The following is a 26,670-nucleotide window of genomic DNA, read 5'->3' as shown; positions in this document are numbered from 1 at the left end:
GGTGAGAACTACGTATACGGTGCCTCAGCTTTCCCACAAAGCTGCTGGCTGTGAACGCACCGTGCCCTGACCTCCACAGGAAGTGCAGTGACGCCGGCGCGACCGTTGAAAACAAACCCGCTCACAGGCGCTGTTGACGTGAAGCTTTAAGAGACAATGCACACACCAGCCGTCGGGGTTTAAAGCGTTTTATTGGTTAATATTTCTCTAACACCACAGCGGATATGGAGTTATCCTCTCTCATAAAGAAAATGAGTAAGCTGAACTGTTAGCTCGGTGGGAAACGGACTTCTCCTAAACTTATGTTGTAGCTGCTTGTATGCTAGTTAACTAGTGGCTCCTTGTTGAATTGATTGATTTCTCCCTCTTTAATGGTTTTACTTTGCTATAACGTCGCTGTAACACTCAGGAGCTGCCTGACCATGAAACGTATTCGTCAATTTAATACTCAAAGAGCAAGTCGCCTTGAACTCTGCTGTATTGTCAGTGTAATACTGTTTTCCTCTAACCTCAGGTCACTCTCTGTTGGAGATCAGAGTTCGAGCCTTGAAGAACATCTTAAGTAAATTGGACCATTCCTTGATTTCTGTCCACGATATTGTGCAAGAAAAGATGCTCTTTGTACATCTGCTGGAGTGGTTCAATTTTCCCGAAGTGCCAATGAAAGAGGAGGTCCTTGAACTGCTCTTCACCCTATCAAAGGTATTATAACGTTTTCACACTGGGAACTACACTCAGTCACAAAAGTTATCAGTTTTTATTATGGAATTTCTATTTTAGTATGGACAAGATGGATTCAAAATGCTGTGTTGCAATGGATTTTCAGCAATCTGGCTTATTGACTGTTATTTTCAATCAATCGTCTATACTGCTTTACCCTGGACAGGTCCCCAGTCCCTCATAGAAACAGACAACCACACACACTTGCCTTTACATATAGAAGCATTTTAGGGTTACCATAACCTCACATGCATATTTTTGGACCTGTGGAGGAAATTAAAGAACTTGGAGGGAACCCCAACATACACACAGGGACGAATATGCAAACTCCACGCAGAAAGGCCTGGCTGGTATTTGAACCCCAGATCGCTAACCATTATTTCACCAACTCTTATTTTCTTTATCATGTCATAATAAAAAACACATAACATTAGATTACCACACAAGATGGAGCCATATACACAATGCACAAAATCTAGGAGGTAGTAATTAGTAACAAAAGCTTAGTGGGAATTAAGGACCGGTGCTATTTTTACATCTGCACACAAATCCAATCTGTTTCTTGCATGCACCACAGAAAACATGCCAATGTTGGGACAAAATGCGTGACCAGAGATTACTAACCAGTTTCATGCCAATACCACACTCTCCATATTTTTTCATTATGTGACCATTTGTTTTGTGTGTTTGTTGCCAAAGCATCCAAGTGCAGCCCAGATGCTGAGAGACGTTGGGGCGGTGGAATTTCTCACCCAGCTTTCTCCGAATGTGGAGCCCAGACTGCGAGCTGTCATCGATGGTACCCTGGACCAGCTGTTCCAGCTACCTGAGCTGCTCCCCAGTCAGACAGTCGTCTACTCACATGGACCACCAAGTACTACTCCAACAGGTGTTAGGATTTAAGCCAAATGGTTCTTTCTGCTTAGTGTCTGTCATTTAGATGATGCTAAATGTTTGCAATACTATACTGAAGAGATTCAGGGTGAGATGATGCATGTTGTAACTCTGAAAGCACTCTGATAAATACTTGCCGTGTGGGAATGTTATCCGAATGACAAGTCTTTGTTGCAGCCCGAGAAGATGATATACCTGAAGAGGATTTGCGTAAAATGGGTTATTTCCACCAGAGCTTGAAAGGCCAAACAGAAGCACCACCTCAGAAGATATCAGGTGCCCCTTGGTTTAAATGAGCAATTACCTTTGTCCAAATAAGCATATTAATGGTTTTTTTTAAACTGTTGTTCACACTCTGTGTTGTGCAGTGCATGAATCTGTGAGATGTCTGAAGTTTTCTGTGTTTCCATGGCTGACCTTGACAAACACAGACCGGCACATACTTTCCTCTAATGAGAGGTAAGATGCAATGCTATAACCAATAATATATTAGATGTCTACTTAAATAAATAAACCAGATATGAATAATGCCAATTCACTTGATTAGTTTTATAATTTATCTTGGTGAGCACATAGCATAAATTGTTCCAAAGATTTCACACTTGTAAAGAATAAAATGAAAGACTCCACGTCGAATTATGTCCTTGATGGTGTCTGCATTCAAAATTACGGCAAAGCAACTTATTTCCCCCTTCACGAAACCTCTGTGAATTTACAAAAGGAATCTGCTGTAAAGTTAGTGAACTGTTCAGTTTGTCTTTGAAACCAGTTCTTTAGGTAACAGCAATCCTAATCTGGTGCGTACGACATGCGAACTCCTGAGTGACGTCATCATGCAAGACTTTCCTGCTGAGATCTTCCTCCAAAGGCCCAATGTCGTAAAGGTACCGCAGTGTCTCGACTCTATTAGTATTCGAACTGTAAATAGGAACATTTACACACATTTGTATGTTTTTTTTAATAATGACCAATATAACTCTACCAGAGAGAATATATTGTTTTCTGACAACAGCTGTAGTAATATACGAGAGTAGAATATAAAGGAAATAAGGTAGCACAGTGATTCAGTGGTTAAACCCATAGCAAGAAGTGCATGTGCAGTTTGCATGTTCTCCATGTGCCTCTGGGTTCCGTCTATGTATTCCTTCTTCCTCCTACAATCAAAACTCATGCTTGTAAAATTGATCAGTGTTTCTAAATCGGTTGTAAATCTTTTTCTGTTGCATTTGAAAGTTCATTAAAATTTTATTTATATAGTGCCAAATACAACACAGCCATCTCAAGGCATATTCCCCCCCAAGAAACAAAAAAAATCTCCAACTGTTCCACTCTTTTGTGTTATACCGTATCTCAATGATCTTCCTCAGGTCGGTTATGGGACAACCAGGGATCTGCTGTAGTTGCTGTTGATCCTTTTTGATTAATATGGGTATAGCGTGTTTTGATGGATAGTGCTTTATTTTCATTCTCTGTATTTGTGTTACTTCTTAAAAATGTCTGGGGATTTTTCTACTTTCAGCACCATGCAGTACTGTATAATAGCTTCCACTGCTGAAGCTTAACTTCAGTACTGACATCCTTATGTTCAACACAACTCCCCGTATTTTTAAAGTGATGCTTGATTCAGGAATGCTGAGAGGAGGTTAAAAATAAGAAAGCAGAATAGTCAAGTGTTGGTGTATTTTCCACCGCTATCTTGTCTATTTACATCAATTAGATGCAATCTATTGTTTTGAGCAGCTAGTGTAACCCGCTCATAATGGATTTATTGGACGGTCACTCCAGTCACTGTCGAAATAATAACCTGTCACATGGTGGCCTTGAACAAAACATCAATTTATAATTCTCTGTCCCTGATCTTGCAGGAGGCCTCTGGAGGTTTACTTTGCTCGAGTAGGTATTAAATAGCTGCAAGGATATCGTTCGGTCCTGATGTGCGTCCTGTGTGTCCTTGATGGAAGCATTTTTGCTTCTCCTTCAGTTTGAGAGTCCCCGTCTAAACTGGACACCGACGTCCACGGGCTCCGAACAGTCATCAGACTTGTCTTGTCAGCTTTTGAGGAATGCCAACAGCTGACGAGCGGGGTCATCATCCTTAAGTCTGCAATGAACTCCCACTTTGTGCTTTCATCAGACGCGCTCTCTCGCTCCATCTCTGCAGGCACTCGCTGCACTTTTTTGATGTATCTACCAGCATCGTGTCAGCACCAAAGTGCATGTGTTATCTGAGCTCTTCATTTCATTGGCATGGACGGAGTGTCGGAGGAGACATCATTTTGCCCCCACAAGCCATAGTGAACATTACTATTTTCTTAATAAAGTGGTGCTTTTAATTACTTCGGTCTCAGGACATCATTAGCATACTGTCACCCAGTAGTCTCCTCATCAAAAAGGAATCATTATTGGAAAGTACTTTTCTTCTTGTGGCTTCACTTGCCCCGTCTTTGAGTTACTGGACCTATTAAGCAAAATTAAAAGACTTGAATTTAGAGACCTGACATCATTAGCTACAGAGGGCAGGCTATCTGAACTTGGAACAAATTGCTGCTTCAATAATTCAATTCCACTTGCCCTTTTCATGTAACAAACTTTATTACGACTTCTCTATCATTGTCAATGTCTTGTTTACGCACAGGCTTTGAACATTATTTGTCTCAGTTTGTCTCTTTATTGGCCTAAAATACATTGTTTACCGTATTACAATGAAATACTTGATATATATTTTTAGATGCTTAATCCTAATCACAGTTATGTAACCCCTTAACATCTCTTTCTGCCTTCAGAACCTGCTGTCCCTGTTAAGGCTGGGTGCAGGTACAGGTAAGGGGAGCCACCTCCACTTGCCAGCGATTTCGTGCCTGCGGCAGCTTTGTGTGGGGCTGAGGAAGAGACTGCGCTTTCATCAAGATCCAAGCTTCTGCTCTGTGAAACAAGGTAGCATGCCCATATGTAAAATTTCTATTGGTGTTTTCTTTTTTAAAGCTGACTTCAGATGGCATGAGTGGTGATCAGTTCATATATATATATATATATATATATATATATATATGTGTGTGTGTGTGAAGTTGTTTAATCCTGTCAGACTAAATGTTGTAACACCAGTGCATTTAATCTGGTTCATTCTATAGTCACTGTGCAATAAGTGGGTTTAAGAGCCTCGCTGTCGGCCGGTAGACTGAACCCCCCCGGTTACCAGTATGTCGCAAACGTAAAATGATGTCCTTTTCCCCGTGGCTGCGTAGACCCTGTGTCCCAGAACTCGTCTTTCTCTCACGCCCAAGAGGCTCGGGCCACCCAACGTTCACAGGCCTCCTCCCCCGGGGGGGAGGGTTCTCCCCGGCCCACCGTTGTGGGACGCACGGGCCAGAGAGCCAGAGGGGATGGCCAAGATGGCGATGTAACTTCTAACAGGTTTGTACATGTCGGGACCGCTATTTAACTATGCATTTTGAAGGAGGAAAAAAGGTAAGAATCAAGATTATGAATCTATTGTAGTCATTTAAAAGGCCATTTCAGTAAAAGCAGTCATTTATTCAGTTTAGCTTTTGTCACACTTTTGAAGCATAAATTGTATTATTTCAGTCTGAGTTGTTCAAATAAAATGTTGATATAAATTCAGCACTGCAGCCAGTTCTGTTTATCAGATGTTAGAATGGAGTCGTGTATTATTCAGTTTTTGTTTTTTTTTTATTATTTGGGCTTGAAAATTTGTGCACAGAAGGGTTTTCCTTTGCTTTGATTGTGACAAAATTGTTAGTGACACTAGCAGCCCACACAAGAAGATAAGACTGTGTAAAAGAGAAACTGTGGAGGATTTTCCTTCTTATTCAATAGGAGTGACACTAGGAGCCCTCTAGCGGCTGGTCCGTCGTGCTTAAAAATCAGTTTTGATCCCCGTGATGGCACACTCAATTCTATGAACCATCCCCACTCAGCCGATGAGTCAGCCCCTCGTATTTCAGTCATTTCACAACAGATTGCAAATTTACTCTTGTTGTTCGTTCTTCTCTGTGATTCCATCAGTGGCAGCTCACACAGGGGTGGAGCAGCAGTCCGGCCCCCCTCACAGACGCCCCATTCACCTGCAGATGTGGCCCATTTGGAGTTTCCCGACCTGGGTGTGGAAGATGTCCTCGAGCTTCAGCTGCAACAGCTCACTTTGGCTCAGTTCAGCGTTTCAGCGATGGAACATGCCATACCAATGCTTAAGACAGGTATGTTGCTTTATACTTTTATTGTTTTGATAACATCTTTAATTCCATTAATCAGTCTTTCCTGCCTATTTTTTGCATTTTTCTTTAAGAAACTCCAGAAACATGCCCTCACCTGTTCCCTGATATCAACGAGACTGTTAGCTGTCTGAACTCCTGTGCTCTTCTGCTTCTCAGAAGGTTTCCATGTGTTCCATCGTGTTCTGGAGCTGCTCTGTGACGCTTCCCTCCTGCTTGGGGATAGTGTTTGTGAGCTGGTCTGGGACGATCGTAGCCTGGTGGGGATGGAGCTGGCAAGTCAACACAACTCATGACAGCCTCTTATGTAGATGAATGGATACACTTCACTGAAAGGGGGGGGGGGGACTGGGTTGGCCACCAGACAATTTGCCAAAGACACACAGGCATAAGGTACTCAACTGTCAAGGAGAACTGTGGGCAGGCGATTGAGCTGAATGAATTATACGAGGTTACAAAGGCTTTTTTTCCCCGCTGGTAACAAAGACCATCTTGCACATGCATGCATGACTTGTCTGTACCTCTGCGCTTATCCAAACAAAATTACTGTGTAAGTGAATGTCTTCATTTATTATGCGGATAAAGTCCACAAAATGGACTTGTTAAGCAGGTGTGTTTTTTTTTTTTTACCTTGTAGAATCATTTGTCATCCTCTCTGGCTGTTTAAAGGGTATGTTCCTCTGCAGGGGGATTTACACACTTGTCAAGTCCGGGCCCCTGTGGCCCTCTGCTGTTTAATACATGCCTAGAGCCTTACAGCCTGAGAACTATTTTGTCATCTTTATGTGGAGAGCAGCTTTCGAGTGCCAGACCTCTAGGTTTTTCCTGTGGGAATTGGCCAAAGTGTTCAAGCCAACCTCAGTCATGCAGAGGACATGTACTGCCCCCTGCTGGAGTCTGTCTCCCATTGTTCGATTTGTACACCCAGAACAAAGTGGCTGAGAATAGATTGTTCCAATTTATTCATACTGAGATTGGGTGGATTTGTATCTCGTCCCAGAATAACCCTGAAATCTGATTACATTCAATTCCTAACCCCTGGAACAAACAATTTTTCTCCTGGCTCAAAGCCAAAAGCTGCGTCTGAGTGTGTGAGCATGCACGCCATGCCAGCGCACGTGTGTGTATATTAGTGTGTTTGTGAGGCATGTGTGCTTTTGTCTACCTTTCTGTCTCTGTGTTTTTCAGAGGGAGAAGCTGCAGTGCTGCATGGAGCTACTCGGGGATATTCTGAGCTATCACCAGAGCTGTTCAGCAAATATTCCACACATTTCTCAGCGTCACCATAAAATGGCCTACATAGGCTGCTCCATATTCACCATCAAACTCCTGCAGACGATCCTCCCTCCTGAGAAGGTGTGTGTTTCCCCAACTCGCATGATTATGTTGCTTATTTTTATTTGAAAGTTAATGTTACTCTAAACCACACTCAGGCTCGTGGAAATCTCCCAGAAAGCACAGCAACTGCCCTTTTCCACGTATGCATGGACACATCAGTGGGGACTTTGATACCCAGCATGCAAGAGACGGCAGTGGCCTACTTAGAGCAGGTGAACTCAGACAGCCATGACATCTACAGGAGAGTGACCAGAGCTTCCCTCTGGATGGAGTCCACCTGCAACTTTCTCAAAGAAGCACAAGCCGAGGTAAAAGCTGTGGTCGAGTCGAGCTGCCAGTCATCTTTTGTAAGCGCATATATATATATATATATATATATATATATATATATATATATATATATATATTATATATATATATATTTTTTTTTTTTCTCCAATCAGAAAATGTGTTAAGGCAGAGACACAGAGACCCACACTGCATATTTTTGTAATATCTTCAATCTTTTTCCATCTCAAGGAGCAAAATAACTGGTTGGAGTTGCTGGAGTTGGCAGACCAAGCCATAGACGGCCTCCCATTTCACCAACACTTGCCCGTCGTCAAAGAATGTGTTCAGATTTGCTCTTACCTGTGAGAGAAAAATCATATTCATGTGTCGCTTTGCCATGTCAGTCTCATGTTCTGCTTCTTTCAGATACATCACACGCTCATTTTTGCTTGTTTGTGTTTGCTTTTCTTTGGTTAGCTGGAAGTTTGATCATCCCAGTCCCCTCCTCCAAACTGAGAGCCAGAAAGTCCTCCTCAAGCTCCTGGCCCATCCTTTACTGCCTGTCAAGTCTGAAACATATGAGTGCACTTTAAACCTTGTCAAGGTCAGAGCAAGTTATCTTATAGAAACGGTCATTGCTTGACTGAGCGTGAAGGATCATTTGCTAAACTGCACTCGGCTCATGTAGCCGTAACATGGGCTGCTTTGTCTGTGTTCATATGTAAATATGTGGAATGAAGATGGATGTGCCGTCGCTGCTCGACAGTGTGCTGTAAAAAACCCCACTTGACATTTGAAATCAGTCTTTCTTTTCACTTTATGGCTCGCAGTCTGGAGCGCATTGCTACATTTAAAGTGGAATAAAACTCTCATATTCGAGCACAAGTGAGAGGATTGTGATAATTTATGATGTGCTCTGGTGTGATTATATATACCCCTAGGACTGCCTTGGCATCCAGAATGTGTCGCGACAGGAACCAGGAGTGTGTGCCGGAGTCAACTTTCTTCTCCACCACAGGGTGCTCTATGAAATAACCACTTTTGGACTCCAGGATTCTTCAGAAAAGGTGCATGTACTTACTATACTACTCATGTATGAGGAATCTAATGATTTAGACATATAAGAAACATCATTTAGGCCATTTTTATACATCACAAACAAGCACTGAGTCCTATATATGTCATTTATTGTGCTTTTCTTTGAAGCTATTGTAGATTGTTATTTGATTTAGACATTTAAATATCTGCCCCCGGGCTTCCATACAAGTGGGTTTTTGTCAGTGTTGTCTTTGTGAATTCAGCAGTTTACTTGTGATCTATAGGTGAACCTCCCTGCCAAGGATATCCTGCTCTTCCTTCTCAAGGGACGATTGATGATGACAGGATCAACCTGGGACAAGCTCAATGAGGCACTGTACCCGGTCATGCCCATATTACAGGTGTTGTATTTTCCTTCGTGTCTGCACTCCATTTCTTTTAAGTGGCATCATGTTTGGAATACTACATTAAGTGTTTGTAGAGTAGGAAGTGGTATGTTCCCCATGATCAAAAGTGCAATATTAGCACTCTTGGACCACAAATACTGCACATTGAGCTGCCAGTGAGAAGGATTTAGTTATTCTGTCATTTACATATTCTGTGTTGTATTGCTTTGTTTTTTTGGGGGGTTTTTTTGGGTGGAAAAAAAATTCATTAATTGTTCGGTTTCAGGCAAGTGGAAAGCCAGGAAAATCATCATGAATAAACATGAGATTTTGACTAGGCTGTCAAGTGTGATTTAATTCAAGGAGGCCATTCAGATATGGGCCCACCATGTCAACAGGAGACGAAGTGAAACCACTCCTAATCAAAGCGTTGCATATTCTATTTACTGTTGCGCTGTTAAGCTGGAATTCCCTATTGTTTGCTCGAATGTCTGCCAGAGCGCGTATTAGAATTGTGTGTGTCTGTGCGCGTGTCTGTGTCAGGGTTACACCAGTACTGAGGAGCCACTGGGAAACTGCGTCCTGCTGATAAGTGACACGTCGGACGTAGCGACAGACGTCGTGTTTCCGAGGACGGCCAAGCTAAAAGCTGCACTCCGACTTCTGTTCACCAGACAGCCCTTGTGAGTCCAGGCTGCGGGTCTTTCCATTGTCACTGTTTGCAGTCGTGTCTCTCTGTGTTTGTTTGAGCGTTAACCTATCAGCACAGATGTGTGCTTTCTTGTCCGTGGATGCCTGTGACGTATCCACTGCATGTCAGATGCGTTTCTTCAGCTTTTTGAGTGAAGTTCATTAAGTCGACTGGGTGGAATTGTTTTACTCAATTGCGCCCTTTGACATTTGCGGTGGACTTGTTACTATTATACGTTGCTGTCACATCATGTGCTCATTCGGTCATTGTGACAGTCTTTCAGGCCTGTTTAAAACAGCCTTACACCCAATCTCGCTCTGTGAATATTGATAAAGCTGGAAATGAACACCAGAGAAGCCCTGGTCAAATCTGGCAGCAGCTAATTGAATTGTTTCCAATACCTGGCATTATTTCCGACTACTAATTGTTGTTTGCATGCAAAAAAAGAAAAAAAATACAGCTTGTAACATTTTTAACGCTGTCAGTGTTTCACTGCAGATCACAAGTTTCCATATCACTTAGTTAAATTAAAGCACAAATCTTGTCTTTTCTCATTATGAGCAGGGTAAGAATAGCAGCAGTGCAACAAATCCTGCCTCACTTAACTGGCAGTGACACTGCGAGCAAAGCCCGACCAGAGCTGGATCAACCAGTTGTTTCTTTACTTGCTAATATCTACTGCCTGCGGAATCCTCTCGACATCGCACTCGACACCAGAAACAAGTCTGTCTTGAAGGTACGGACCTAGCGACATGAATAAAAGGAAAGACTGCACTCAGAAATGGTTTACTCATTATATTTACTGGTGACCAGGTGGAGTCGGTGGAGAAACTGTTTTCTATACTGCACTCACGCACTGTCGACATCTCACTGAGAAGATCAGCGGCCGAACAGCTGTCTGTTGTGTTACAAGGTGAGTTAACGGCATAAGACCGTAATGATACTACTTGGGATCATAGCCTCTTCTAGTGGGTTTTCACGTAAAATATTTGCTTTAGCGCAGTGATTTTTTTTTGGGGGGGGGGGATCCTCTCTAGACTGCCTTAAAGAAAGACTGTGGACACCATGTCCAATCTCTGATTTGCATAAACATCACAGAAAAGCCAAAAAAAACACATTTTGACACACCCCGTCAATTACACAACAGCAGCAACCTTTAAATACAAGCAACTTGCTGTTTCCTGCCTCCAACTGTGTCTCCTTCTCAATGTCAATATTAATCCCACCTCCTCTGACGTTAGTTATTAACTGTATTGTTTAATCCATTAAGAAAAAAAGAAAAATGTAAACTTTCTTCATGGTATTTTATCAAAATGTTAATTCAGAGACCCTCGGGTTCGGAGCCACTACTACTAAATACTACAGTATTTTTAAACCACCGTCTCTGCCTACAGGTTCTTCTTTATGTGAGCACACAGATACTGTATACTGACTGAGGTTACCATCCGGCAGTGTTTTTCCACTCAATGTCCTTATTGTTAGTTTGTAGTTTCCCCACCATCACCCTGAGATGGCTATCATGCCAGTGAAAAATGTACAAGCACAATTTAATGGCTAATTATTCACATCTGTCTAATTGCTGATTATGTGTCTTACTTGTCCCAGTTGACAGATATAAATTACATTTTATGCATTTACTGCAATTTAAAAAAAAAAAAAAACAAGAAAAAAAACTTTTGAAAGTTTGTGTGGATACACGAGAGGTTTGCTTTTAAGAGAACTACCATTTACAGCCAGTGCTGCAGTGTTACTGTCCTCCCACTACCATATGTTTTAAGCAAAACGGGAAAAGAAAATAGTCAACGATTATGCAAATGTTTATTCTCATATACTAAATTGCTCTCTCACTTTTTTTCCTTCAGACACAACAATGCACGCAGTACTAAAGAGTCTTGGAATAACAGATGAAGTTATCTCCTTCATTATGGAGACTGTAAATGGCGACAAGGTAAAGAAAACAAAACACAAAAAAAAAACCAAACAGCCTTCGCAAAGTGATAAGGAGATGCTTCTGAATGAACTGCCGCTGCTGTCAAATTAAAGAAACTCTGGAACCTCAATGCTATCCATTCTCATTCTCCCATTTGTATACATGCCCTTGTTCCTGTGTGCTAATGTGTGAGTACATGTGTTGCCAGCGGATCTGGAGGAAACCCACCGAGGCGTGGATGATGGGAGGATGAAATAGAGTGTATTAATAGAGTCAGACAGGCCCTGGTCAGCAGTGATATTTGCCCTCTAGTTACAGCAGTCTGCTGATCATTCTCAGGCCTTGAATCACAAAACACCTAGAGTAATTTCACAACATGGCTACATAAACTGAGGTGAAGGAAGATGCATACACTAAAAGATTACCCTCAGCTAAAAAGTATGTAATGAGGTGTCTGCAGGATGGATTTGAGTTTGGCTTATTCGTATTGACAGTAAAGAAATGTATTCCATTAAAATGTGATATACAGGGCAGGGGTAGGCAGAAAGAAAAGTTTTGTTCATGTTTTTCCTGCAATTAAACACAAAGTGTGAATGTTGGTGTTCTCCCCAGAGCTTGGATTGTCTGTTGGAGCCTTGTGCCTGCATCCTGAGAAAGCTAGTGTACGCTGATCCGTCTCTGAGGCACAGGCTGGCACAGCACAACCCCCTGCTCCTGACACTGCTCAGGGGTACGTTCGCAAGACAACTCATTAAGTACCAGCTAAACGCAGTGCGTTGTGTAGCCCGGGGGGCACATTGCCAAGTCATCCTCTTGATGCGTTGCTTTTTAACCCTGTTGTCACACTGTAGTAAGTGGCATATTAGCATGATGCAACTTGTTGCATTGGTGCACTGATACAGTGTTCATCAGTTTACCTCACAGCAACCCACGTCGCCATTGTTAAATGGTCTGTCAGCCTCTTTAAGTTCGGGTATTTTTCATTTAAATGTAGTCACTTTCATGGTTGCTTCTTGTATTTTTGCATAATATAATTAGTTTGATTTAGATTAGAAAATGGGCAAATCACTGCAAAATATACAAAATGTTTTGATGCATGACAGAACGTAAGCTCTCCTATCTTCAGTTCTAAAATGAGGCTTTAAGTGGAATTTCACAATTACAGTCCATATAAATTATTCACGACCTTGAGTGATAGACTTTAGAATGGAGTTATAATGAAAATTGTCTCTGTTCTGTCTTCATTGCAGCGTCCTTGATATTAAAGGAAAATAAAAGTAATGGAAGTGAGATTGCGGTCTTGATGAGTTTACTGCTATTTGATGAAATTGCTCACATTGAGACCTGGTGAGTTTATTTCATTTTTTTTTCTTTGAGCGTTCATTGCCTCCCATATTAATCCAAATCCATTTAATATATCCTGTTTTCAGGTCAGAGAAGTCGAACACAGACCTGACGATGACTCCGTTCTCCTTACCACTGACAGTAATACACAGGTAACACTAGTACTTAAGGTACAAATGTCACCGGTGGAAAGTTTAACTTCTTGAATTTCACTGAACCCATTAACATCATTTTTTATCTGTGCATGATTTTACTTTTAAGGTACAACATTCCCTTCCAGGCAGCAGCTCATCATGCTGTCAGCCCGCACTGCTGCATCTTGGCACCTTCATCCGACCTCCAGAGTCTCCATCCTGCCCGCCAAGCCCTTCAGGTGGCCTGGAACACTGCATGGTATTCTGGGATAGAAAACCTCCTGGAGCAGCTGAATGGTCCTAAAGGTGGCGTTACAGAGTGAGTTTTGTTTAACTGTATTTACCTTAAAGCGTGCAATGAGAAGTTCACGTTTAGATACGCATGATACCTGTTGTTTTGTAACAGCAATGAATAAATAGTCATTTAATGGCTCTGAGGGAGAGTTGCTCATCTTCCAATCACTATGTTGGTGGTTTGATCTCGAATTTCGCTCTATTCCTTGTGTCAAATTGTCTTCGGTCAAGATACTGAACCCAAAGTTTCTCCTAATAAAGGGGACTGCCTCCGAGTGCAGCAGCTGCCATTGGTGTTTAAGTGCGTGAGTGGAAAATGAGTGCAAAGCTATTTGAGATAACTATAGTTGTTGAAATGTGCTATACGACTGTAATCTGGGTGTGAGAATAATTTCAGGGGTCATGTACTGAACATTCTGTTCTCAATGTGGCCAGAGCAGCAAATGAATAGCAGATTTACTTATGAATAATGACAACTCCACATTTTTTCCTTTTCGTTTTATTGCAAGGTTTAGTACATTCTAAGAATGTTCAACATTTTTCAAATCCTCAGGTTTTTTTTTTTTTTTCACTGTTGGCCCAAGCATGTTGATTCTTTGGCCTTCACTGTAAATATTTTCACAAATATCAAGCTACTTGCCTAACTAGATATCACTTTTTTCTCTGTATTTCGCTCGTGGCAAGGTAATTTGATTTTACTACATGCATTTGGTCTGCTTTGGTCTGCTGTTAAATTGTAAGTTTCAATAATTTAGCTGGAACAACAATTACTGTTAAAAATTGCAGTTCATTTCTTCTTTGTAATTTTTAGTTTGCAAAGTCTCAGGAAAGACAAAGCCTTTACGTGCCCCCAAAAGAGGGTCCCGAACCTCATGTTGGGAACCGGAGGACTCGCACACTAATTATATCAGTGTATAAATGTTGCGCCTCACTCAGACAGCTCAGCGTTTTGTAACGTTCTCTCTGGTGAGGAATTATAATGAAGAATTAGATTCACAGAGTTGGCATCTTGTGTTTCATCTGTCTTAATTTACTCTTAATGTGACCTAATTCAAACAAATGAGAATGTCTCTCAAAGTTTTAACCGGCTTGATTACAGCAAAGACATTTGAAACGCACAATGGATTTATCAATCCATCTGAAGCAAAATCTGGTCGAGTGCTATGATTGGTAGAAGAGTACTTGTTTAAGACTTGGGATTACTTAATGAAAATTGAGCGGTGTCTTTGGTGTTTGGCTTGAGAGTCTCAATTTCAAATATTGTTTTTCACTACAAAACCAACATCTCTTTTTTGATATTATTACTAGTTCAGTTTATTCCTCTTGCATTGATTCTGGCTTGTATGGCCACCGCTGCCTCTGCTTAACTCACTTACAAGAAATCCTCAGCCAGCGTTTCTCTTCTGATGACTCATAAATGTCTCATCCCTCTGGATTGGTGATCAAATATGTTTGTTAATGCAGCCATTAGTATGCATCTGCGGTCGCTGCTCATCCAACACACTTGTCAGCACATCAATAGTCATGCAATCTGATTTCGCATATATATATATTTTTTTTTTTAACAATTTACATTTTGCTCCCCACAGATTTCATCCTGATTTAATGCTCTCGGAAGCACAGGTCTCGTCTCTGCAGGCAGCGCACCCCCCCACTGTGCTGCATGACTGCGTCCAGGCCATCGTCACAGCAGCAGGACACCGTTCTGTGGCCTCTGCCCTCTCTAGGCTCAGCTTCTACCTGCTGATTGACAGAATGGCTCTCCCCCACGCTCCCACCCACGGCTGCAGAGGCACCCTTTCCTCTCTCAGCTGGCAGGCAGCAATAACCAGGTATAGAGTGTACGCTTTCAATGAAGATTTGTAAACTGTTGGTTTCATGCAAATTGCGAAATACATTCTGTTAATTCTCATGAATTAAGAAAACTGTTTTATCGTTTCCTCGGCACTCGATAGGTGTAGTTTTCAACGTGTGAGGCAGGCTTCCCTCCGAGGTAGCAGCAGAAAAAAAATCTGGGAATGGAATACCACTTCAGAGCATAATTCTGTGTAGTCAAGATAACTAAATATGTTAACATAAGCTGCAGTATGATAGTTGCAGAGTACATGTGAAAACTTGAAAACTAACTGAAACTAAAAGTGTCTAACAAGCAGGAGAAAGGTTATGCTCTTTATTCTGTTTCGATCCCCGACACCTTTTCACATCAGGAAGTTTGGCATTCAACCTAATCCTCCTACTTGGCACGAGAGAAAGAAAGCAATGCCTTTATTTGTCATCTGTACACAGCGCCACAGTCAGTGAGACTTTTCCTCTACATTTGACGCATCCCGACAAAACAGTGAACAGCCACTGTGTAGCCACCATGGAGTATTTCAGGTCACAGTTTTCACTCGTCTATATTCGACCAGTGTCTTTCCACTTCACCAACCCATAGGCTGCTGCTGCTCCATGTGGACATATTTGAGGTCACAGTTTGGTTTGAGTCCTGTGAGTGGGGTTGCATCCTTGCATTCTTTGAGATCTGCGGCAACAATAGTAAAACTTATTTGGTACAACATGGGTTTGTTTTTCATCTGTATATTTAGAAGAATTAATATGTTCAGATTAAATACATGAACTATTAGGACATCAGATATAACATTACTCCTCTAATGATTACATTGACTAATTATGGTCTTATTCTATGATAGTAGAATTGTCAAAGAATTACAATACTTAACATTTATTATACATCTTTGCAGCACTAGTCTTTAATTTACCATCAGTTTAGATAAAAAGTTCACTGTATAGTATCGACAGGAATATATCAACATAAAATTTGACTCTATTTTTCGTCTTTCAGCTGTGTTCTCCTCCTCTTGCTGTCACGGTCTCTGTCTCTCCTTCCCTGCAGGTTTCTCCAGGTGTGTCCTGCCTGTGTTGAGGATGAAAAGTTGCTGGTGGGCATTGTTGCATTTTTGAATGCCTACTTCAAACAGATGCACACAGAGTTTGTGTGTGACCCAGAGGACAGGGACCTACGCTGGATACTGGAGCTGCTTCTCAACCAGGTGCACATCATTTACACTTCCTGGACAAACCTCACTCCCATACTGCAGCATTTCTTTTCAAGGTTTGGACTCCAAGGGATGATTTATATAGTTTTTGTTTTTTTTGGCAGCACAGATAGAGATTCGCTGGCATGACATAAGTCTTTGGAATATGATCAGGGTTTTCCCAGTACAACAGTAGCTATCTTTTCCATGTGTGTACCATTGTAGAATGCCTTTGATGTGTGTCTATGCCAGGAAATAAGCAAGTATTCCTCTCCATCAGCGAGTAATGTTGTTATACTCTCTCCTCGTCAGCGCAGTTATATACCTCCAATCAAAGCATGAATAAATCACATCACACTGTCAAACAAGCCAGGCATGTTGTTTTCTCATAGCAACAGAAAGGTGGTATCATAGCTCTCCACCTCATATTATTTCCTGAGCTCTTTAAAAAAAAAAAGAAGAAGTTTGAATTATATTTTTTACCGGAGGACAAAAACCAACTCACAGGGAGATCAACTTTTAGGATTTAATCAGTCTCACCTAGGCTTTCTCATTAATGTGTGTGTAAACAATAAGTCCTCCCCTGGCAGCTAAAGCAGACTCAGACTGAATGCCTGGTAGGGGTGAGCAACGCTACTCCGCACCGTCTTTTCTGTAATTACTGAGCTGTTTCAGGAACATCTGTCGCGTCAGACTCTTGCATTAACTACTAAGTCAGTATGTGTGTGTGTGTGCAGCTCGGTGTGTGTTTTTGTGAGGGAAAAGAGGAGATGCTTGCTGATCTTTGCTGCCTACAATATAGATATATATTTATATATATGAACCAGCAATAAAAATAGAATCATTGGAGATAATGGCATACAGAACTCCCAATATTTCTTTTGTTTCCCTTCACTACTGTTCTAGGATAACAACATGTCTCTTCTTAACTTACTGCTTGGCGTGGAAACGCAGACCTCCACTCAGAGCCTCGGGGAGTCGGACGAGCAAAAGAACCACGTCAGCCAGAGACTGCAAAGAGAACTCACCAGCTTCTTTAGCAACCTGCTGCTCCATCTCACACACACTACAGACAGGTAGACTGATTTTACCTGTAGAAAACCGGGGGAAAACCTTTGTATATGTATTAGCGTTAAATTAAGCACAACTCATAATATTACTTGTTTTATTAGGTCAAAAAGTTACACAGATCCCCTCCTTAAATGTATCCACGTTACCGCTCGTGAACTGAAAAGACACAGTTAGCCTTTTTGTTCTGCTGATTTATTATTCTGTAATGAGTTGTTAATTCAGTTATCTTGAATTTAAAAAAAAAAGAGCAATTCTAGTCGTGTTAGCTCTCGCACAGTGAGATTACCCCCCGATTTGAGTCTGGGCCAGGGTGCTCATTCTGTATGTGTGTAGGTTTATTCTGCTTTCTCAGTTTTTTTTTTGTTGTTTTTTTTCTCAAGCAGTCCAAAAACAGGGATTTGAGGTGACTCAAAATTTCCCACAGGTGTTAATGTGAGTTTGTGGTGGACTCGCAACCTCCCCAGGGTCTTTCTTGAATTTGCTCATAGTCAGCTGGGATCGGCTCCAGCCACGCCGAGCTGGAAAAGGCAAACTAGAAGATGGACACAATCCATATTTGTAGTTGTATGCAATTACTGCAGATTTGTGGAATAACAGAGCATTCTTTAAAGTATTAGTACCCAGTGTATATGATTAGAAGCATGATTGAAATATTGGATAATCAAATTGTTGGCTTTTTTGGGGGGGATTTTTGTCTCATATTTACTCATTACTTGGTCTCTCTTTTCCTGTTTGCCCAGGCTATGCTTGGCTTTAGCAGGGCCCTTCAAGAGCCAGCTGGCAGTCCGTTTGCTTCAGAGCCTGCGGGTGTCCGACGCCCCGCATTTCTATGGCCTTCCCAGCCTAGAGAGGACACTGCAGGGCATGGTTTGCCTGACTGCCCAGCCTGGCTGGAGCTCCCACTGCCCTGACCTGGAACCCAGCTCCCTCTGCTCCAAGTATCTCAGCGGGTTATTGGAGGTCTGTCTGTATATATGTGTATGTGGATGTGTGTGTCTGTGTCGGTGTGTGTCTGTGTCTGTGTGAAGTTGTGTCTACACAATATATGTGCATATGTTCATGTGTTTTAATGGGCATATGCAAACCTCCTACCAGCTCAAGAGATAAAGAACGCTTACATAAATAAATACATTGAGGAGCATGGTACTTTCCGAGGAATTAATTAAAATGAAAGAAAACATGGTTACGAGACATGAATTGTAAGTTGTAAAAAAAAATCTCATTGATTAGATATGCCACACTGTGAAGATGCTGATGAGATTAATCAGCCTTGCCTTTTCCATCTGTTCAGCTGTTCAGCAGTCCATAAAACAATAGCGTAACATAGTGTAGACCAGCTTGCACAGCAGTACTCTGCACAGAGGTGTCCAAACTGTTATTTTTTTTTTTGCCTGGAAAGGAAGACCTCTAAAGACTAGGCAGTCCTGTTTACACAACCCATATCTGTTCGTTCTCAGTATCTCATAGTGCAGTTTATATCATCATAACAATAAAAGAAGATCTGAGCTTTTCAAGTCAGGATTTATGGGGGCCTCTTCCATGCATTTGGAAACGATCAGATACTCACCTCTTTCACATTAGCCTTTTAAACCCTCTGATTCACCTCCCAAGCTCATATTCTTGGCAGTGGAGGAGTCTGAAGCTCTGCAGGCCTTGAGCTTCTCTTTATATGCCCCCAATGTGCAGTCTCACATCCTAATGGCTTGACAAAGCAAAATGATTACCCTATGATGTATTTAACTTTGATTTGAATGCTATATGCAGAATGATGAACTTACAGTGAGCTTTTAACCAGAGTCAATGATTCATTAAGTCAGTAGCTTCATCCAATGGTGTCTACCAAATTCAAGAGGTCGGCACAAAATGTATCTTTGTATGAGAAAATTCTTGACCACATATTGAAGCATTTATGTCATTTGCACAGGTGATTTCCTCGTTTTATGTTGAATGGGGCGGAAACTCCCTGTCTTTTATGGGGAAAGGCGTCACCAAGAATGCTATCATCTGTTTGCTTCACCTGTCGCATGAGATGATGTCCCAGAACAAGGACAAGGCAAGTGGAAACTTGCTTCTGCTAAGTTCAGTGATGCATGAAAATGTTCGATCAGATTTGTACACCTGATGTAACCATTTGCTGGGGATGCTTCCGCTCTCAACGTCTGTCTTTTGGTAGAGAGAGACTATGGTTTTAAAGTCTTTTCAAGTCACATCAAAATAATTTTCTTCTGAATTTGTTTTCCCATCAGAACCTGATTTCTCAGTGGTCTTTGGGGAACGAGACAGCTACTGAGGAGACTAATCCCGCTCAGTTGGGTTTGGCCTGGCTTGTCCCGCTATGGGTGGACAGAGATCAAGAAGTAAAGAAAACCACTTGCTTTCTGCTGCCTTGAATCCATACTAATGTCCAAATGTGTACATGTACTGCATACATATGGAGTATATCACAATGACTTTCTAAGTATTGAAGAGTTATTTCTTTACTCTGCAGCTTCACTCCCACAATTCTTCCCGTCATAAAGGGGAAGTTTTCGATGTTTGGCTTTTGGGACACAATGGAGCTGTTGTGCATGAACTCACTGACAAAAAGAAGTACATGACAGCAAGTTGTACCAAATTCTCTCTCAATCTTCAAAACTTAATTCTTTCACAAGTCAGTCTAAGTGGCTCCCTTGACAGTGAAGGCTCTGTCTTTGCCATCATCAATTCAGATGCTCGTGGAGTATTATGAACAACCGGCGTGGCCAAATTAATCTTTAGCATCACTATAAATTTCTGTCTCGTGACATCAGCGTTGTCTTTGAAATCCTTCAGTTTAATCTGCAGCTGCATGTTGCACATCTTGGGGCTTTACTGTCATCTTTCTCCTCCAATCTATTTCTTTATTTTTGATTTTGATTTTTTTTTTCTCCTCAACCATCCACACAAATCTGTGTGCCCCGTCTCATGTCAGGTAAGGTTTGCCAGTTTGGGTTTAGGTGCAGCTCTGTCCTCGATGCCCAGCGGGTGCCAGGCTCTGTGTGCCAGTTGTCAGAACATCAGCGGAGGTCTGTGGGGCACGTTGCTCAACATCCTCCTGGATCAGCAGGAAAGCAGCATGGTTCGGAGAGAGGTATTCAAAAAGAGTGGCACTAAGTATTTTTATTCACAAGCAAAAATATTATTTTTTAATTTAGTTTTATTGCTTTAAAAGAAATGTACAACTTGTTCTGAGGAGTCCCAGGCGAAAGGCCTAATATTTAATTGTTGGTAAAATTACAGAAATGAATAACAAAAGCTCAGATATCTGCTAGTAAATGTCAAAACTTGTGATCTACTGTTGTTTTACTGTTCTGAAATTGATTTCAGGATTTGACACTGATACAGAAAATATGAAACTGTGAAAGCAAAGGCAGATTTAATTTTCATCTGATCAGTGGTCAGAAAACGAGGAAGGACTTCTTTGTATTACTAGCCAAGTGCAGGCAGATGGCACTGTTGCTGATGTAGTGTAACTTAACTGTGTGTGTGTGTGTGTGTGTGTGTGTGTGTGTGTGTGTGTGTGTGTGTGTGTGTGTGTGTGTGTGTGTGTGTGTGTGTGTGTGTGTGTGTGTGTGTGTGTGTGTGTGTGCGTGTGCGTGTGTGTGTGTGTCTAGGCTGCATTTATTCTGCAGAACTTGCTGGTGATGCCAATGCCTGCCAACACAGAGGAGGCCAAGGACTCCCACTGGCAGGTCAGCAGATCTGCCAGCCAGTTAAAAAGCTTTTATAGACCATGAACCGCTTTCTCTCTCTCTCTCCCATCTTTCTGTTTATATCCCCTCTCTGTCCCTCTTTTCCATCCCAACCCTTCTCCCCTCTCGTTGAGCCCTGCAGGGTTCAGACGAGGGCTGCTGGCGATAGTCGAAATTGCGCTGAAGTGTAGGCATGTAGCACTCTCATTTAGAAGAATCAGGTTTACATCTTTTTCAAAAACAACAGAAGCATCTTAAAGTGGAATGCCATTGCCTGCAAAACAGAGCAGTATGTCACATGCAGTACTTTTCCATCTTCTGAAGGCTTGTGATTTTGTAAATCTGATGTAGATGAAAGGTACAAAACAGGCGGGTTGAAAAGATAGAATCAAAACAGGTTAACTTTGAGACTGCTTCTGCAGGGCCCGGTTAAAAAAAAAAATCAAAAACTAGGACACAAAATGTCATCCTGTAGATATCAAATGACATTTGTGAAACGAATTATGTTTTATATAACTGCCACAACCTAACAAACACCAATTTCTTTCTCTCTTAACAGTGCTTAAACTTCAACAGTAAAATTCCAGTCATCATAACTGGATGATGAAATTGCTTCTGTTTTACATTCACTGTCTTCTTTTCCAGCACCCGTGTGTCCACGATGAGGTGTCTGGTGTGTCTTTGGTGGGTCTTCCAGCTCTGCAGGCTCTGCTCTACCACTGTCATTATTTCCAGCATGTGGCTCAGTCCGCCTCCAGCTGCTACCGTGGCAGGTATGCCTTCCACCTCCAGCCTTGTGCTGGCGCGAGCCGTGGCCCCAGTCCACGGGAGAGCTCTTCAGCGGGTAAGATTTCACTCGCATGTCTGTTCAATTACATCTTCATCATAAATTACAAAGAAAACCCCAGTAAAATCCATAAACATGTTTATGTCACATGGTGTCAACTTGGATAGATTCTGAGGATTCTCTGCCGTTTTGGAGATGTGACCCCCCAGCACCTCTTATAGACTCCAGCAGATCTTCCAGTTCCTTCTCTACCTCCAGCACCGTGGTCAGCAGCAATATTGTACGTTCTGTTTTTCGGCACAACAGCTGCAGTAAACAGCTGCATTATGTCGACTCTATCCTCACATCTCCATGTTGTTCATTAAAGATAAGAGGTTCAGGGCCACACAGCCTGGAGGCTCCCTCGCTGTTAAACATCATGGAAAACACTCCCACCAGCAGGCTGATGGCTCAAGGTAAAACAAGAGAGCTGCGTGTGTGTATATACAACCGTGTGCACATGTGCGTTCACAACCTTACTAACACTGTTTGTTCAGTCCTTCATGCCACATAAATATTCATATTGTTTTCCAATGGAAACCTCACTGTGGTCAAGACAATTATAAACTAAAGACATTCCCAGCATTTGGATATTTCTTTTTGATTCCTTGAATATACAGTCCACAAAGAACACCACTGTTCTCCAGGGTTTGAACTCGGTTTGATGCATTTGATTATGTGTGCGTGAGCTGCAGGGGATATCTCTCCATTAGCAGTCTATTGTTGTGTGTCCCAGGTCAGAGTGATACAGACACCAGCAACTCGGTCGCCTCGCAGGACTCCCGACAGGGCGAACCCTCGGCCACAGAACACGTTGTCATAGTAACTCCAGACCTGCTGACTGCCCACTGTGGACTCCTGACCAACCTGCTGGCAATCCTGCCAGATTTCACCCTCAGCGCCATCCGACATAACCAGCTCCTCCAGGCCTTGGCCAGGTAGGATGCCACATACTCAGTATACTGGTGATTACCACTCCACTTGTAACATACGATCATCTACCTCAGTCCACCCTCTGATTAGTCAGTTAAATCAAATTAAATCTCTTAGAAGGTATTAGAAAATGGACCAAAATCACATGTAGTTCACTTTTTCTTCTCTAAAAGTTCTCAAAATTGGTTTATTCCCTCTTAAAGACTACTGTCATATTCAACAATATGTTATTATCAAAAGTACTTATTGGGTGTATGTGTAAACATCCTGTCTTTCTGTATACAATCGATATTTTCAATCAGATGTTTCACTTTATACTTGTGTTGAGTGCATCAATCAGCTGCACTAACTGGTCCTTTTCATTTACCTAAACTTCTCCTATTCCCAAACAGTGTTTATGGTATTATGGCAAATACTACAAAAATCACAACACCTGTCTCATTACTTAGCACATTTGTTTTTAATTTTTCTATTATTTATTCCAATTTCCCATAAAGAGATCCACAAATAAAGGGTTAAACAATAGAAAATTATTCACAGTTGTGACGACCAATTAATTGTTTTCTGTAAATTTGTTTCTGGACACTTGGTTGTGTGTGTGTGTGTTTGTTTTTTTCATATAGAAAGATTATTTTGATAAATATTTGCATATTTTTTCAGTCGAGAATAATTTTTAATTGCCCTTCGTTTCTCCTGCAGCTCAACACTCATAAAGACATGTTTTTCCCATCATGTTTTTTTTCCTTTCCTCAGTCTAGTGGATGTGCGGCTCATCGAGAGATGTCTGACTGAACTAAAGACCCCCACTGTGCTTCCTGGAGAAAGAGAGGACATCAGGAGTCAGGTGAGGAGCATGAGTGATAGACAGCTACGAGGAGATTTTTTTTAACTTTGTTATTATGACTTACAGAAAATGTGGGCTGGCACAGTTCAGCACTGTGCAGGGGATATGAGGGCGCCTCTAGACTTCAGCATGGGTGGAATACTTAACAAGCGCTTCCTCAAAGTTTCCCGTTGTTTATGTGACTTATTTACTGTGCTTTTCACAAGTTTTCCTCCTCTATACATCTTTGCTTGCCTGTATTCGAGTGCAATCACTGTCTATGTGTGTGGTTCTTTTGTAGTTTGTCACCACGCTCCGGTTCCTGTCCAGCTTCTCCAAACTGTTGCAGTCATGTGCGACTGTGAGCGAGGGGCTGATTGGCCAGATGGACTTCTTCAAACAGTTGCTGTCCGCTCTGGTGGCTGCACTCATGCTGGATATCACAGGATTAGGTCAGAACTTTATGAAAATGAAAAGTGGCTGAATTCTGCTTTTTATAATTAGTGAGGACCACATAGGGCTGGATGGTGATGTACGTGGTACTTAGGTTTCAATCCACAGGTTAGAGAGTGACTCTGAATTGCCCCCTGCCCAGGGTGTAACAGCTCCGACCACCTGCAACCCGGAAATGAAAAAAACAAAAACAAATGGGATAGATGAATTGATTTAAATTATACAACCATGGCTTTGGAAAACCTTTCACATGCAGCAGCTTTTGTATGGATATTTGCCTCATCACATCCTGATCTGAGAGTGGCTTCTTGGCTTTCCTGTGCCACCGAAGTTGTGACTCACTCTCTCCCGCCTCAGATGCAGGTACCCAGGATGTGGTTTGTGTGTGCTGGGCAGACGTGTTTACGCTCCTGGCTACTCTGTTGAAGAGGGACGGCTCAGCAGCGCACCCATCTGTCTCCGCTGCGCTGGGGAAATGCTGGCGGACATTTGCAGGTACACAGAATCTCTGCTCTGCGAGTGCGCAAAAGTGACAAAAGTGATTATTTCGGTTTGGATTGAAGAAAGAGTTGCAGAATCGCAAGTTCCGGATCAATTTTCTCTTCGTGCAATAACAAGTCATTGTTATTTTTCTTGCGTTTCTGAATTTCATCGACTTCAATAGCCCACTGGGGTTCAAGACACAAGATCTTCCTTGAAATGAAGCCTTACATTATAAAATACTGATAACCACGATGAGGGTAATTATGCTGATTGCAGTAAGTGGCAAAATAATCAGGATTAGCATTTTCTGTATAATTGCAGTCTTAAGTCGAGTAAAGTATAAACAAATCCGATCATCTTAGCATGCTACTTGTATCATTATTGTTTGTATTAACTTTACTGAACAGATGCTAGCATAGGATAATTACAACCTGTCCTCATTCTACCCCTACTCCTCCCACTCATCTTCCTCTGTGATTAATGACACAGCAGGGGAAGTCTGATGAGTCCAGTAAAAGATGAATGCTGAGCCCTTGTGCGTGTATTTTTGTTTGCGAGTACATGTTTGTGGGATCTGGGTGTCTGCATACACATTCAGTTGATTGGTGTGTTCCCCGCCAGTGCATCCTCCCTCAGTCATGAACAAACACGCAGCTGTCACAAGGTTTCAACTATGGATTTGCCATTTTGCCTCACTGTGATTCACTACGCGTTTCAGCGTCATTCATTAAAAGAAAGCTATTTAGCTGCAATCTCACTCTTTTATTGTTTGACTGCAGGAACATTATCAGTGTGTGTGAATGAGAGGCTTGCAGACCCTCGTCTGCAGACAGTGGCTCTGCAGTTCCTCTGCACGATTTTCTCAGAGGAGACGAAGAGCCGAAGTCCAGAGGCCATAACCTCACACTGTAAAGCGCCCACCTCTCTGTCAGACATCCTAAATGGTTCCCCAGCCAACCGACTGTGTGAGCTGTTACTGCAGGTAAGTGGGCGAGCTGCACTTACATGGTTATATCTATGTGGTCCCATTGGAGATTATTGTTATCGATATTATTAGAACCACTATCCCCAAAATGCGAGAGCTGTAAAAACCTCAAATAAAATCCCTGGCTGAATGAAAATGCATGCAGCATCCAGTGTTTACCAAGGAATCTGTTTTGTTTGAGATTTTCAAGTACATGTGTACGAAGTCAATCTGTGTTTACGTTGCAATGCTGTTAAGATTTATGGTGTGGTTATGTCGACTGATCAGTTTTTCTCTGTGTTATTATCAGAGTTTTGAGAGGAAGACACTTCAGGACCCTCTGAAGAAGCACACAGCGAGAGCGCTGATGGCGCTGTTAGCCTGCAGTCATCCAGCTCAGATTTATGCAGCCAAAGGTAACTTCCACCAACCTCAGCCATTAGTTTATGAATAATAATGATTATTATTATTATCCATCAGACTTGCATAGCTTGTGAACTGAAACATGTATAAAACAAAGCTCATGCACCCTCACTTTAAAAGCATTTTTGTGTGACTTTTTCTCTTAACCAGGGCTTTTCAGAGAAATGTATTTAAATCTAAATCTCAGTTTCTATTGCCTACCTGTGGCAGTGTCGGCAAAAGCAGAACGACCAAGATTAGCTCGTAAAACTGAAGGACACCACAACGTTTGATAGTTTCACCAAATCTTTCTGTTATCGGTGTCAGAAAATTAATCAACCAAACTATCATGATTGAGAGGGTTTGTCTTGTCAGTGAGCCAATAAATCCTGAAGTAGCTGGTTTGAATCTTTTCATTTCAGCCATAAATCTCTAGTTTCCTTGTCTTCTAGCTGGTTTGATTGACAGCTGCGTGGAGCAAATGAAGCAAACCTATTCCCATCTCCACCTGGAGTCTGTCCGACCCGGCAAAGCTTCTCACCGGAAAAAGGTGAGCGGAGACTTGCTGGAAATTTCCAGTCCCGGCACCTCTCTACTGGCTGTATGTTTTTTTTTTCCCCTCTACTGAATAGAATAACAAACCAAATTCAATGTGTTAATGGATAAATCTTCTCAATGTGTAGTGCTCAGCTCAGCATCCTC

The 26,670-nt window shown here is 41.9% G+C and overlaps 1 protein-coding gene across 1 annotated transcript in view; it reads left to right on the top strand.

Moving 5' to 3' along the window:
• Window positions 1-224: 224 nt before the first annotated feature.
• The window catches only part of rttn (rotatin), a gene marked incomplete at both ends in the record, with an annotated part of 33,781 nt that continues 7,335 nt past the window's right edge, over window positions 225-26,670 (top strand). The window contains 41 exons of the mRNA XM_080515259.1: window positions 225-255; window positions 515-702; window positions 1,420-1,609; window positions 1,983-2,073; window positions 2,384-2,498; window positions 4,398-4,548; window positions 4,857-5,025; window positions 5,638-5,828; window positions 6,003-6,118; window positions 7,032-7,199; window positions 7,277-7,489; window positions 7,701-7,813; window positions 7,929-8,055; window positions 8,393-8,518; window positions 8,774-8,890; window positions 9,419-9,558; window positions 10,131-10,302; window positions 10,380-10,479; window positions 11,429-11,514; window positions 12,109-12,226; window positions 12,747-12,843; window positions 12,927-12,992; window positions 13,102-13,293; window positions 14,858-15,100; window positions 16,162-16,318; window positions 17,210-17,379; window positions 18,115-18,334; window positions 19,299-19,427; window positions 19,621-19,731; window positions 20,325-20,483; window positions 21,007-21,084; window positions 21,730-21,928; window positions 22,039-22,136; window positions 22,239-22,326; window positions 22,647-22,848; window positions 23,597-23,687; window positions 23,968-24,118; window positions 24,477-24,614; window positions 25,382-25,584; window positions 25,877-25,982; window positions 26,421-26,518. Coding sequence (XP_080371385.1) covers window positions 225-255; window positions 515-702; window positions 1,420-1,609; window positions 1,983-2,073; window positions 2,384-2,498; window positions 4,398-4,548; window positions 4,857-5,025; window positions 5,638-5,828; window positions 6,003-6,118; window positions 7,032-7,199; window positions 7,277-7,489; window positions 7,701-7,813; window positions 7,929-8,055; window positions 8,393-8,518; window positions 8,774-8,890; window positions 9,419-9,558; window positions 10,131-10,302; window positions 10,380-10,479; window positions 11,429-11,514; window positions 12,109-12,226; window positions 12,747-12,843; window positions 12,927-12,992; window positions 13,102-13,293; window positions 14,858-15,100; window positions 16,162-16,318; window positions 17,210-17,379; window positions 18,115-18,334; window positions 19,299-19,427; window positions 19,621-19,731; window positions 20,325-20,483; window positions 21,007-21,084; window positions 21,730-21,928; window positions 22,039-22,136; window positions 22,239-22,326; window positions 22,647-22,848; window positions 23,597-23,687; window positions 23,968-24,118; window positions 24,477-24,614; window positions 25,382-25,584; window positions 25,877-25,982; window positions 26,421-26,518 — 5,718 coding nt within the window. The remainder of the gene's footprint in view (window positions 256-514; window positions 703-1,419; window positions 1,610-1,982; window positions 2,074-2,383; window positions 2,499-4,397; window positions 4,549-4,856; window positions 5,026-5,637; window positions 5,829-6,002; window positions 6,119-7,031; window positions 7,200-7,276; window positions 7,490-7,700; window positions 7,814-7,928; window positions 8,056-8,392; window positions 8,519-8,773; window positions 8,891-9,418; window positions 9,559-10,130; window positions 10,303-10,379; window positions 10,480-11,428; window positions 11,515-12,108; window positions 12,227-12,746; window positions 12,844-12,926; window positions 12,993-13,101; window positions 13,294-14,857; window positions 15,101-16,161; window positions 16,319-17,209; window positions 17,380-18,114; window positions 18,335-19,298; window positions 19,428-19,620; window positions 19,732-20,324; window positions 20,484-21,006; window positions 21,085-21,729; window positions 21,929-22,038; window positions 22,137-22,238; window positions 22,327-22,646; window positions 22,849-23,596; window positions 23,688-23,967; window positions 24,119-24,476; window positions 24,615-25,381; window positions 25,585-25,876; window positions 25,983-26,420; window positions 26,519-26,670) is intronic.

This window comes from Blennius ocellaris, assembly GCF_963422515.1.
Source record: "Blennius ocellaris genome assembly, chromosome: 19".
Taxonomy (NCBI): domain Eukaryota; kingdom Metazoa; phylum Chordata; class Actinopteri; order Blenniiformes; family Blenniidae; genus Blennius; species Blennius ocellaris.
Note: the sequence above shows the minus strand (reverse complement) of the source record. Positions and strands in the feature narration are given on the sequence as shown.